General features: G+C 38.1%; 1 protein-coding gene and 1 long non-coding RNA gene across 6 annotated transcripts in view; one reads left to right on the top strand and one right to left on the bottom strand.

The window, feature by feature from the left end:
- The window catches only part of LOC135365591 (uncharacterized), a 45,661-nt gene extending 33,893 nt beyond the window's left edge, over positions 1–11,768 (top strand). Inside the window, exon 3 of the long non-coding RNA XR_010413722.1 lies at positions 11,635–11,768. This is a non-coding gene — a long non-coding RNA (uncharacterized LOC135365591). The remainder of the gene's footprint in view (positions 1–11,634) is intronic.
- AFG1L (AFG1 like ATPase) overlaps positions 1–12,321 on the bottom strand; it is a 235,383-nt gene that overhangs the window by 39,322 nt on the left and 183,740 nt on the right. For all 5 annotated transcript variants that reach the window (XM_064597957.1, XM_064597959.1, XM_045865273.3 and 2 more), the window contains 2 exons: positions 7,551–7,621; positions 7,194–7,294 (listed from right to left, as the gene is read on the bottom strand). In XM_064597957.1, coding sequence (XP_064454027.1) covers positions 7,194–7,294; positions 7,551–7,621 — 172 coding nt within the window. The remainder of the gene's footprint in view (positions 1–7,193; positions 7,295–7,550; positions 7,622–12,321) is intronic.

The following is a 12,321-nucleotide window of genomic DNA, read 5'->3' as shown; positions in this document are numbered from 1 at the left end:
TTAACATCTAGCTTCTTGGTATCTCTGGGATTCTCTTTCTTTGCAAGTCTACAATTCAATATTGTCATGCCCAGAAAAGGAAACCCAATTAGGAGAGCCCCATAGCACCTGCAAAATAATAAAGCACACATTGCCGTGTATTAAGCATTATTCTAGGCACTTTATATGTATTAACTCATTTAATATTTACAATAGGTAGGCACTATTATTGTGCCCATTTTATAGGTGGAGAAATTGAGGCACTGAGATGTTAAGTTACTTTCACAAGATCATATGGTTAGCAAGTGGCAGAACCGGGGTTTGAACTCCTTGCTAGTCTGAGAATTAGATTCTGTGCTCTTAATCACTACACTCCATCTGAAAATGTTCTGGACAAGTTACATCAAATCTTCAATTCTGGTTCGACCATGAAATACAATCAGATACTTGTGAGTTCCCATATCTGAGCTAACCTTTGAGCTTTTTATGGAGCATGAAGCTTGCTGGGAAACAGACATCCTCCAGTGTGAGAGCCCCCTCTGTGCTGAGACTCTTAGTACAGGACTGTCCAACTCATGTGGCTTGGCAGATCCACACTATCCAGTAGCTGTGCTACTGACCCCTGTGTCTTCCTGAAAGCTGGAAAAGACCTATACCTCCAGGCTAGTGACCTTAGGCAGCCTCATTCCTTCACTGTTTAATAAAAATATTATCATTTTCTCTCCCTGTCATAATATGAAAAAGGTTGGGAAGCCCTGCTTTAGGGAACTGTGGAAGGGTAAAAGAGAAAATATTTGGGTGGTCTTTGTTCCCTGTCATCCCTGTCACTCTCTCCATATCAAAGCTATAGCAAGGGAAAGTGAGGCAGATTCATCTCTATGGACATGACTTGTTCAGGTTTCCTTGACATAGTTACTTGGCTCAAGTAGAGGGCAGTGGAGAAGTCAGAAATACTGTTACTTAAGTCAGTGGCTCTCAAAATACAGTTCTTAGATCTCTAGAGGTCCCTGAGACACTTTCAGGGGTCCTTGAGGTCAAAACTTTCTATAATAACACTAGGACACTATTTACCTTTTCCACTCTGGTGGGACATTTGCAGTAATGGGGCAAAAGCAATGGTGGGTAAAACTGCTGGCACTTAAGCATGAATCAAAGCAGTGGCACCAAACCATATTGTATTCTTCACTGCCCATGTACTCACAATAAAAAATAAAATAAAATAAATTAATAAATTCAGTTCTACTTAAGAACATCCTTAGGGGAAAAAAAAAGAACATCCTTAGAGAATCAGTAAAAAGGATTTTGTTAAATCTTAACCCTTAAGAACACATCTTTTTAGTACTCTTTGTGGTGAAGGAAGTACACATAAAGTACTTCTGCTATACACCAAATATAATGGTTGTCTTGAGGAAAAGCATGTGTCCAGTTGCTTGAGTTGCTAGCTGAACTAGCCACTTTCATCATGGAACATCATTTTTATTTGAAAGACTAAGTTACAGGTAAACTATGGTTATTCAGACTGGGCAGACATTTTCTTACAATGTTCCACAGACAGTTTCTTGAAAATGAACCAAGTAAGACTTTCACTTCAAGGAAAACAACTAAAAGTAATTTGTTGCTAGTGATAAGATTTGAGCAAATAAGTGAAAATTAGAATTTTGGAAAACTTGTTGCTGCTATCATGAACTTGACAGCTTTCCAATTCTTAAACATTTTTTTCTGATGAGACTGGTGACATTAAGGAATCTAATGCTTTGATATTATATAATTAAATGTGGCAACATTTGAAAGATCTATATAACTCAATCAACCAATATTTTCCAATAACCACTGCATAAAGATCCATTTAAAGTTCAAGAAGGAGGGGTGCCTGGGTGGCTCAGTCAGTTAAATGTCTGCCTTCGGCTCAGGTCATGATTTCGGGGTCCTGGGATTGAGCCCTGCGTCAGGGTCCCTGCTCAGTGGGGAGTCCACTACTCCCTCTCCCTTTGCCCCTCCCCCTGCTCACACTCTCTCTCTCAAATAAATAAAAAATCTTTAAAAGAAAAATAAAGTTCAAGAGGATTAATGGAAGGGCGCCTGGGTGGCTCAGTCGGTTAAGCATCTGCCTTCGGCTCAGGTCATGATCCCAGGGTCCTGGGATGGAGCCCCATGTCAGGCTCCCTGCTCAGCAGGAGTCTACTTCTCCCTCTCTCTCTGCTGCTCCCCCTGCTTGTGCTCTCTTGTTCATGCTCTCTCTCTCAAATAAATAAATACAATCTTTTAAAAAAAGGATTAGTGGATTTTAATATAATAGTATGTCAAAAATACACTGATACTGTCTCAGATTCTTGTAACTAACAGTTTAAAATCTACTTCTTGGAGAGCCTGGGTGGCTCAGTCGGTTAAGCGTCTGCCTTCAGCTCAGGTCATGATCCCGGAGTCCCAGGATAGAGCCCTATGGCTGGGTCCCTGTTCAGTGGGGATCTGCTTCTCCCTTGCCCTCTGCCCCTCCCCCTGCTCCTTCTCTCTCTGTCTCTCTCTCACTCTCTCTCATCTCAAATAAACAAATAAAAATAAACTCTGGAAATAAAATCTACTTGTCAAATTTTTTTTTAAAAATGTAAATAGACTTTTTTAGAATAGTTCTAGATTTACAGAAAAATTGAAAAGATAGTACAGAGTTTTCATACACTTCCAAATCCAGTTTCCCCTATTATTAACATCTTACATTAGCATGGCACATTTGTTACAATTAATGAACCAATATTGATATACTATTAACTGAAGTCCATATTTTGTTCAGATTTCCTTACTTTTTACTTAAGGTTCTTTTTCTGTTCCAGGATTCCATTGAGGATACCATATTACCTCTTAGTGATCATGGCTCTTAGGCTCCCCTCTGCTGTGACAGTTTCTCATACTTTCCTTATTTTTGATGATCTTGATAGTTTTGAAGAGTACTGCCCAGTTATTTTGTAGAATGTCCCTCAGCTAGAATTTGCCTGATATTTTTCTCATGATTAGAGTGGAATTATGGGTAATGGGAGAAAGACCACAGAGGTCAAGTGCTATTTTCATCACATCATATCAAGGGCATAAACTATCAACATGAATCATTGCTGTTGATGTTAATGTTGATCACACTTGCCTGAGGTAGTGTTTGTCAGGTTTCTCTAATATAAAGTTACTCTTTTCCCCCTTTCCATACTGTGCTTTTTGGAAGGAAGTTCTTATTGAATTTTCATGTAGCATCAAAAAGGAGCATCCACAATTATCTGATAAGGCTATTAAAATATTTTTCCCATTTCGAACTACATATCTGTATGAGACCAGATTTTCTTATATACTCCAACCAAAACAACGTATCATAATAGATTGAATGTAGAAGCAGATATGAGGATGTCCCTATCTCCTATTAAGCCAGATATTAAAGAGCTTTGCAAAAAATATAATATATTGTCACTCTTCTTACTAAGTTACTTTCACTTTGGAATATACTTTTCATAAAAGCGATATTTATGTTAATTTGATGGGCTGAATATAATGGGTTTTATCATTGTTATTTTAAATCAATTATAAATACTTTAAAATTTTATCAGTTTTAATTTCTAAAACATAGAGTAAATATTAAGAGAGACAACCCATATAAACAAAAGCTCTTTGGGTTCCTCAATAATTTTTTTTTTTTTTAAGATTTTATTTATTTATTTGAGAGAGAGAGAATGAGAGAGAGAGAGAGCATGAGGGGGGAAGGGTCAGAGGGAGAAGCAGACTCCTCGCTGAGCAAGGAGCCCGATGCGGGACTCGATCCCGGGACTCCAGGATCATGACCTGAGCCGAAGGCAGTCGCTTAACCAACTGAGCCACCCAGGCGCCCTCCTCAATAATTTTTAAGAGTGTAAAGGGGTCCTGAAACCAAATAGTTTGAGAACCACTTGCTTTAGGGTTAAGCTTTTGTAGACCAAAAATGAAAGAACACTGTTCAAAGAAAGTGAGCCAAAACTGAATTCTAAAGGCTTAATGAGTAAACTGACTATACCTAAATTTTCCTTATTGAAAAATGTAATTTTTACACCTGCAGAAAATTGTTTCCTCAACTCATAACTGTGCTCACAAGTAACTATTTGCAAGAGTAGTTTGTTATTTGTGTCTTAAAAATAATGACAGGTAGCCAGGTGTGTTTGTAAAAAGTCTAAGCAGAGAAATATATCAGTTGATGCATATGCATGGGTATACACATGTTCCCTGTCAACTTCTTGTTTATTAGCTTTTTTCTTCTTTGGTTTTTAGTATTCAAGGAATGGAGATCCATCAGATACATGTTTTGGCCTTCATCTATCTATTAATCTTGATTATATCAAATTAGTTTATATGTGGTTAGACTTATAACTGTACCTAACAGTATCTCTTGGGGAATTGTTAAAAAACATTTCACTTCTCTATCTCTATTTTATGCTTTATTTCATTTCATGTATTCCAAATGAAACCACCAGATGGGAACTACTTCTGGTTTGTGTCCCGTGCTTGGTACACTCTCAGTAAATACTAAAGGATGAATAGCTTTTATCTCTACTACTTGGCCAAGAGTCAAGGCTGATGGTGTTGGATGTCAACAGTGGTGATTAGCATCAGGGAATAAGGGCATTAATCACCAGAACTGAGGCAGCCCAGGAATCTCCCTGGCCTTTTACCTTCCCAGCAGCAAAACCATTCCTGCAGCATTGCTGATCTGTGTGTGCCATTTCCCAAATATGCTGAGCTCGGGCAATACCATGTCCAAATAAGCAGGCAGACAGCCTGGCTAAAGCATGGGGGGGGACAGGTATGGCAGAAGTGAGATTACAAAGAGCTTAGTAGAGAATGGGTCAGATCCTTATAAGGAGGATGTGAATCCAATGTCAAAAATTATCCCTAAATCTTTTTGTCCTCTCTTTCCATCCTCACATTCCTCATCAACCCTTAAGTTAAACATTCATAATCTTGGTGTTGAAAGACACTTGAAAGTTATCTTATCCATCTGTTCAACCAATCCTGAATCCTCCCTACAAACTCTAGTCCTTTAGCTGCCTTGCAATGTCAATTTGCAGGATGCAGTTAGAATGCAGTTAGACTGGGTGGCTCAGTCATTAAGCATCTGCCTTCAGCTCAGGTCATGATCCCAGGGTCCTGGGATCGAGCCCCGCATTGGGCTCCCTGCTCAGCAGGAAGCCTGCTTCTCCATCTCCCACTTCCCCTGCTTGTGTTCCCTCTCTTGCTGTCTCTTTCTGTCAAATAAATAAATAAATTCTTAAAAAAAAAAAAAAAAAGAATGTGTGAGAAGGAATTTAGGACACATGCCATTAAATGTAAAATTTCGGGGTGCCTGGGTGGCTCAGTTGGTTAGGCGACTGCCTTCGGCTCAGGTCGTGATCCTGGAGTTCCGGGATCGAGTCCCGCATCGGGCTCCCTGCTCGGCGGGGAGTCTGCTTCTCCCTCTGGCCCTCCCCCCTCTCATGTGCTCTCTCTCTCTCATTCTTGCTCTCAAATAAATAGATAAAATCTTTAAAAAAAAAAAAAGTTTAAAATGTAAAATTTCAACACACATACCTGGACCTAGCCTGTTTCACATAGGTCCCGAGAATTATATAAAAAGGGTGGAATAAAATCTTGTGATTGACTTATACCATAATTTGATTTAAAAAGGTAAGATATACATTAGTAACATTTTACCTGAATTTATTTAATTGTTCTGAAACTTTGTAAATAAAGGAAAAAGAATTCTTTGCAACAACCTTCTTCCCCACCACCTCCCCAGAGTAGACTATGAAGATTTGGGCCCCTGAGTAGTGGCCTTTTCCTGGCACTAAGTGTCTCCTGAAATAACACATAAAAAATATAAATACTCAGTGACTGCTCCAAGAGACCATCTTTGCCCAAGATACAACAGGTCTGTCCTTCCCCTTTCCTCACTAGGTCCCCTTTTGTGGAAGAAAGAGGAGCTTCATCTTTTCAATATACAAGATTTTTCTCTTTGCCCAAGATACAACAGGTCTGTCCTTCCCTTTCCTCACTAGGTCCCCTTTTGTGGAAGGAAGAGGAGCTTCATCTTTTCAATATACAAGATTTTTCTCAAGTTTATTTCTCTAGCAGAGTAAGTAAATCTTAAATGGAAGCCTTAAGAGAATTTTGTCTAGAGATAATAGGTTATTAGGACCTTGACGAAACTGACCCCATAGAAATGTGAAGGGTCCATACGACCTAGGATGACTTTCCATACCACCAATGATGATATTTTTGCCCTGTCAGAGGATCTTACTTGATCTTAAATCTTATCGATTTGAAGTGCTTTATTTCTCTAATAATAATTGCATATTAGATTCATCTCTCTGGTTTAAAAATTACAAATTTACACTGGTGAAAGGTAAATAAGTCATTAGCTTTTGAGAAAAGTACTCACAAAATGGCTGGCAGCTACAAAGACTTTCTCTTCTTCACTGAAAACAATTCTTTTTTAGTTATCTTAAAACTTGAGATAAGTCAGAGACCACTTACAGGACAATTGAGAAATTATGCTTAAAGTTATGTATAATTTGGATTTGTTTTTCTCAAGATTTACAGTCAATAAATATATTGAATATCCACTGAGTAGAGCTTTTAAAAGACAGAATTCATATCAATAATGAATTTGCAATCAAGGTCTTTCTCATTTATATGAATGTGTCTGTTACAAACATTTTTTCCTCTGTTGAATATATTATTATATAATATAGATGTCACAGAAATAGGAATTCACTCTTTTTGTAGCCCAAACAGATCAGAAATGGCAATCACAGGTGGGCACTGAGAATGAGGGCTAGAAATTCTCTCATGTCATACTTCCTTGGATCATGGTAGTATTACTTCATCTTCCTCGCCCCAATACTAACCTCACCACAATGACAAAAAACATAATTCTCTTATGTTTTACTTTCACAAAACATCCCTGAAACTGGTTTCTGTTTGCTTCCAGCAACAGTTGATAGTTCTCTCCGTATTTCCAATTTTGCTTTAGCATCCTTCTTAAGTGCAAATTTTGAGCCAACGTCTATAAAAGGCACATGACATAGACGGATGAGTATTTCCCTTCATGAGACTGTTAAATCAGTGCCGACTCTGGGAACAGTATTTTAAAATGTGAACCAGGCAGAGAGGAAAATACGAGGTATTTTAACAAGTGAAAAGGCCAATGAGTCTGGATGTGTCTGGATACTTACTCTCTCACACAGCTCTTCAAATGTGCAGTCAGCGACAGTTCCACACGCTTTATGCAGCCGCAGCTCTCTGCCTTGCACTTTTAGAATCCTTGGTCTAGTTACTATGGGAACAGGAACAAAGACTCAATCTTGTCTGGATAATTACTATAAAATTCATCTCTTACAGATAGGAAATGCATAGCTTGATGAATAATAGCACATGATTCAACACATAAATTAGACAAAATGCTGATACAATGACTGCCACTTGAGTGTGGCATCAACCCATATACAGCAATGGAACTTATTAATTGGTCAGTGGAGATTGGGCATTGTGTTCTAAATGTATTCTCTTTCAAGAGAAATTAACTTACGTACAATCATTTTGTTTCTGAGCCAGCTCATCAAACAACTTATCCATGACAGCCTCCACATCAGCTTCACTTGTGCTACAGTGAAAAGAATAATAGAATATGAAATTAATAACACTTGAAGCCAACATCAAACAGCTGCCTGAGCCTGCTTAGCTTTTTGCCCACAAAAAAAGAGAACAGGATGTTATGCTCTAAATACAAACATTAGATTTAGAATACACTTAAAAGCAGAGAATATTAACTCTCAGGTAGATGATTCTGCCTTATTTGCATACACTGAAAGACTTCTGTGCTTCTGGCTGTTTCCAGTAATGAGACGATACAGGCAGAGTAAATCCATTAATACTATGTGTACACAATGAGAAGAAAGGCTTCTGGCTCTCTCTTGCATGCAAAACAAGAGCAAATAGACAAGGCAGTCAAGCATCCAGCAAAGTATCCTTTGAAATCTCAACTGAGAGGGTACATGTGAAATTAAATATTGAAGCTGCTTAAAAAAAAAAAAAATCAAGTCAAGCCACTGACTGAGAGGATCAAACATCCAGAATTAAATCACCAGCTTCAAATTACCAACTTGATCTGCACATCAATAACTTTATGGGACTTCGAATATAAGGACAATTATAGACCACACAGTTTCTCTCAAAAATGTCCTTGTCAGAAATTCAAGAAAACTCTCTCCTTCTGTGATGCCTACCATTGCGGCTCCTACGGAAGTTAGTCTCATCAAAGAATCCTTTGTATTCTAATTACAAATCGCCATATGGTTTAGGGAACCCACATACACAAATGTGATAACACTATGCCCTTTCTTCCTGTCACTTTTTTTAAAGAGGGGTTTGTAAATTAACTGTCAATAAAATAAAATATCTGGCAGAAGAAATAAATGCTGTTAAAAAAAACAACTTCAAGTGTAAATGTAAGTTTACTTCAACTCTACATACAAACTTATACAGTATGACCTGCCGATATGCTTAATTTTGCTTATCTAGGTGTGGAAGCAATTAAACTCAATTCTGGACATTCATCTTAATAAAGTCTTTTTGAAAACTAATATGACAAATTATTTTTTAAGTGTAAAAGAAACCAAACTCATTTCTCCCTTGAGATAATTACCAGGTGGCAGGCATTTAACAAGCACCTAATTCTTCAACTGTTGTACAGCAAATGCTTTTAAAATGCAGGACAGCACACGGTCATTATGAAGGGTTTTGGAATTGTACCCTCCAAGTGATAACCATTCCACCTCAAAGGATATTAAAAACATCATCTGCAATGGTTAACTTTGCAGGGGAAATGCTATTTGACTTAAGTAAAGGCTTTATGACATTTGAATTGGGTAGTATTACATAATAAAATGACACTACACAAAGGGATTATAGAGACAAAAAACAATTTTAAAGGTACAAAGAAATCGCACAAGCCAATATAAATGTCAGTGTCTACACCAAGCACATGTATGTTTATATGGCTTTGCCAACATTATTCTTGGGAATTCATTTGGAATTGTCCCCACCTTGTTATAGTGGCATAAACACACTCAACTATTGGAAAAGAAGCAAAGGTACTTTTTAAGGGCTATAAAACAGAAGGAGCAAAACCAGCCACCCAGGGTTTCTGCTGGCTTGCAGGAAGTTAACTTCTTCTTAGGAGAGGCATGTTACCCAACAGAGGAGGAGAAATGAATTCTGAAAAATAACCAAGACAGTCACATTTCTAAGAGCATATTTAGTGAATAAACAATTGCTTACAAATTTCCTCAGTAGTGATTTCTCGTTTACTCAGCGCTCTAATATACTATAATATTAAAATGTGGCTCACAAGACTTCAGTCAGGCCACATCTTCTGCATCATCAATGAAATTACTATATATGATTTACTTACAGTGAAATTATATGTGAAGTGGCATAATTATTTTATTATAGCAGTATCTTATAAAAAATTCTACATGGGCACCAGGGTGGCTCAGTCGGTTAAGTGTCTGACTCTTGGTTTTGGCTCAGGTCATGATCTCAGGGTTCTGTGATTGAGCCCTGTATGGAGCTCTACACTGAGCATGGAACCTGCTTAAGATTCTCTTTCTCTCTCCCTCTGCCCCTCCACCCCCATCCCTGCTTGCGCGTGCACACTCTCTTTCAAAAATAGATAGATAGATAGATAGATAGATAGATAGATAAAATTTTATTAAATTATTGTAAAAAGTTACTCAGAAGTTACAACATGCAAAATAAAAATTTTTACTGGTGTTAAGTGGCCTAAAAATAAATATTCACAAAAGTAGTTCATGTAACTTAAAATTGAACAGCCTGTTATCCATCTAAGCCAAATTGTACTTGACCTCAGGGAGTGAGTTCTATTGACCAGTTGAAGGGCAGAAACCTCAGCTTCATATTGTTTTAAAAGCGGGAGGGGCTAGTATGTGTTTTGGTTTTATTAGATATATCTCTGTATTGACATGAAATAAATGAGGATGCTGTGGAAGAAATCCTTACCAGAAATGAACTTATTCATAATCCCTTAACAGATAATTTACAAGAAAACACTAGTCTTCTCACACTCCACTCAGACCAGATTTCCCCTACTTAAAAGGATGCATCAATCAGAGCTCATTAACTTTTTTGAAGGATGAGAATTAGGAAAGTAAAAAGAGAAATTAAAACTTACCTGTCCATATTAGCTTAAAAGATTCAGAGTTTTACTCATTATCCAGGTTCATATCTGGTTTATACATCTTTGAATATGTTTTGTAATTCTAGTAAAAAATTTAGATGGTTCTGAACTATTTCAATGTGTCACACAAAGAATAACAAAGGCTGCATTTATCAAGCAACTACTATGTAACAGTTAGTTTACCTATACTACCCCCACCTGTCCATGTAGTATTTGCTATTATCCTATTTTTACAGACGAGAAAACTGAGACTCAGAGAATTCAGCCCTCACTTATCTAAGATCTGAAAAATTAAAAATTTAAAATTTTGTATAACCAAGTATTATAAATAAAATACACAGGCAGAGCAACCAGGAAACACAGTAGCAACATGTATGGCATATTACTATCAAATGTATTAAAAATTAATACAATTTTAATACCACAAATAGAGAAACTGACAAAGGATCTGGAAAGGAAAATTGCATTAAAAAAAAGCTCGATGGGCAAGAAGCCTATGTAAAATCATTCATTTACTAGTGATAACAAATGCAAAGTAAAATCATGCAATACTATTCTTTTATCTAAACTAGCAGAGATGAGGAAAAAGCTAGAGCAAGCCTAGGTAAGGAGAAAATGGACCCTCTTCACATACTGCTGGGAGTGGTATAAAATTGGTACAAGATTTCAGGGCAACCAGATAATTTGTGATAAAAGCGTTAAAAACATGCATACCGCATCACCCAGCTATTCCACTCATAAGAATTTCACCTATGGAAATAATAATGGTTAACAACTACAAGGATGTTCATTGTGACACCTCTAACATCAAAAAAGTGAGAAAAAAACAACCCTGGGGCGCCTGGGTGGCTCAGTCATTAAGCATCTGCCTTCAGCTCAGGTCGTAGTCCCAGGGTCCTGGGATCCAGCCCCGAGTCAGGCTCCCTGCTCAGCGGGGAGTCTGCTTCTCCCTCTCCCACTCCCCCTGCTTGTGTTCCCTCTCTCGCTGTGTCTCTGTCAAATAAATAAATAAAATCTTAAAAAAAAATAAAACTCTAATGTCCCTCAATGGGGACTATGAAGTACATTTGAATACACGCACACAATGAAATAGTATGCAGTTTTCAAGTACAACTCTTCTCCCTAGTCCTGGAACTGCAGTTAAGGTCCAAGTTGATGACTAAAAGTGCTTAGTGCCCCCCAAGTTTCTAAAGAGAACCACCAATGTGCCACCAATGGCTGGATCCAGACTCCTGCCCCCATGGCTAAATCATGAAGAGAACCAGCCCTATTCCAAATGCCTCCTCCTCCTCCTCCTCCTCCACCATTCCCTACTCTCCACCACACCACAGTGTCTTTATGAGGAGGGGAGAAGGGGTCAGGAATCTTTATGTCTAGTATTTGTGATAAGAGCCTTTTTCTTCTCTTCTTCCCCTTAGGAATTTTTCTTCAGGTTGACTTCTAGTTCCATAGCGTTGTGGCCAGAAAAGATGCATGGTATGACTTCAATCTTTGTGAATTTTTTGAGGCTTGTTTTGTGACCTAATATGTGATCTCTTCTGGAGAATCTTCCATGTGCACTTGGAAAGAATGTGTATCTGCTGTTTTAGGATGGAATGTCCTGAATATATCTGTTAAATTCATCTGGTCCAGTGTGTCATTCGAAGCCATTGTTTCCTGGCTGATTTTCTGTTTAGATGATCTGTATTATCGATATAAGCGCCTTCCCCTTAGGAAAGAAGAGGGTGACTTACCCTCCCCCAAAGACAAGTGATGGGATGGAGGAAAGGTTCTCTACACAAGTCACCTGGAAAGATTAGGGGAGCCTGAAAGAAGAAAAATCTGGCATTGTCCTTAGCTGGATGAGTAGGACCTTGGTAGATTGAGAAATCAGAAGATGGGAGGTGGAGTGCTAAGCCAACATGAAGCAAGCCAGTTCTCACTAAAAACACTCCAAAGGCTTAGCACTACTACATATACTTGAAGTTACAGGTGAGAGGGCAGGCTGGAAATAGGGGCACTCTTGGAATATAAGACAAAGACAGTTCTTTAGATGCCCTGCCTTTACCTGGACAGCAAGAGTCCTGTACACCTCCTCCACTCCAGCTGAAACTAATAAGTTTACC

Source organism: Mirounga angustirostris, unplaced genomic scaffold (assembly GCF_029215605.1).
Source record: "Mirounga angustirostris isolate CCGP_5_RB_7025 unplaced genomic scaffold, mMirAng1.0.hap1 SCAF_8, whole genome shotgun sequence".
Lineage (NCBI taxonomy): Eukaryota > Metazoa > Chordata > Mammalia > Carnivora > Phocidae > Mirounga > Mirounga angustirostris.
This window is presented reverse-complemented; position numbering and strand designations above follow the sequence as displayed.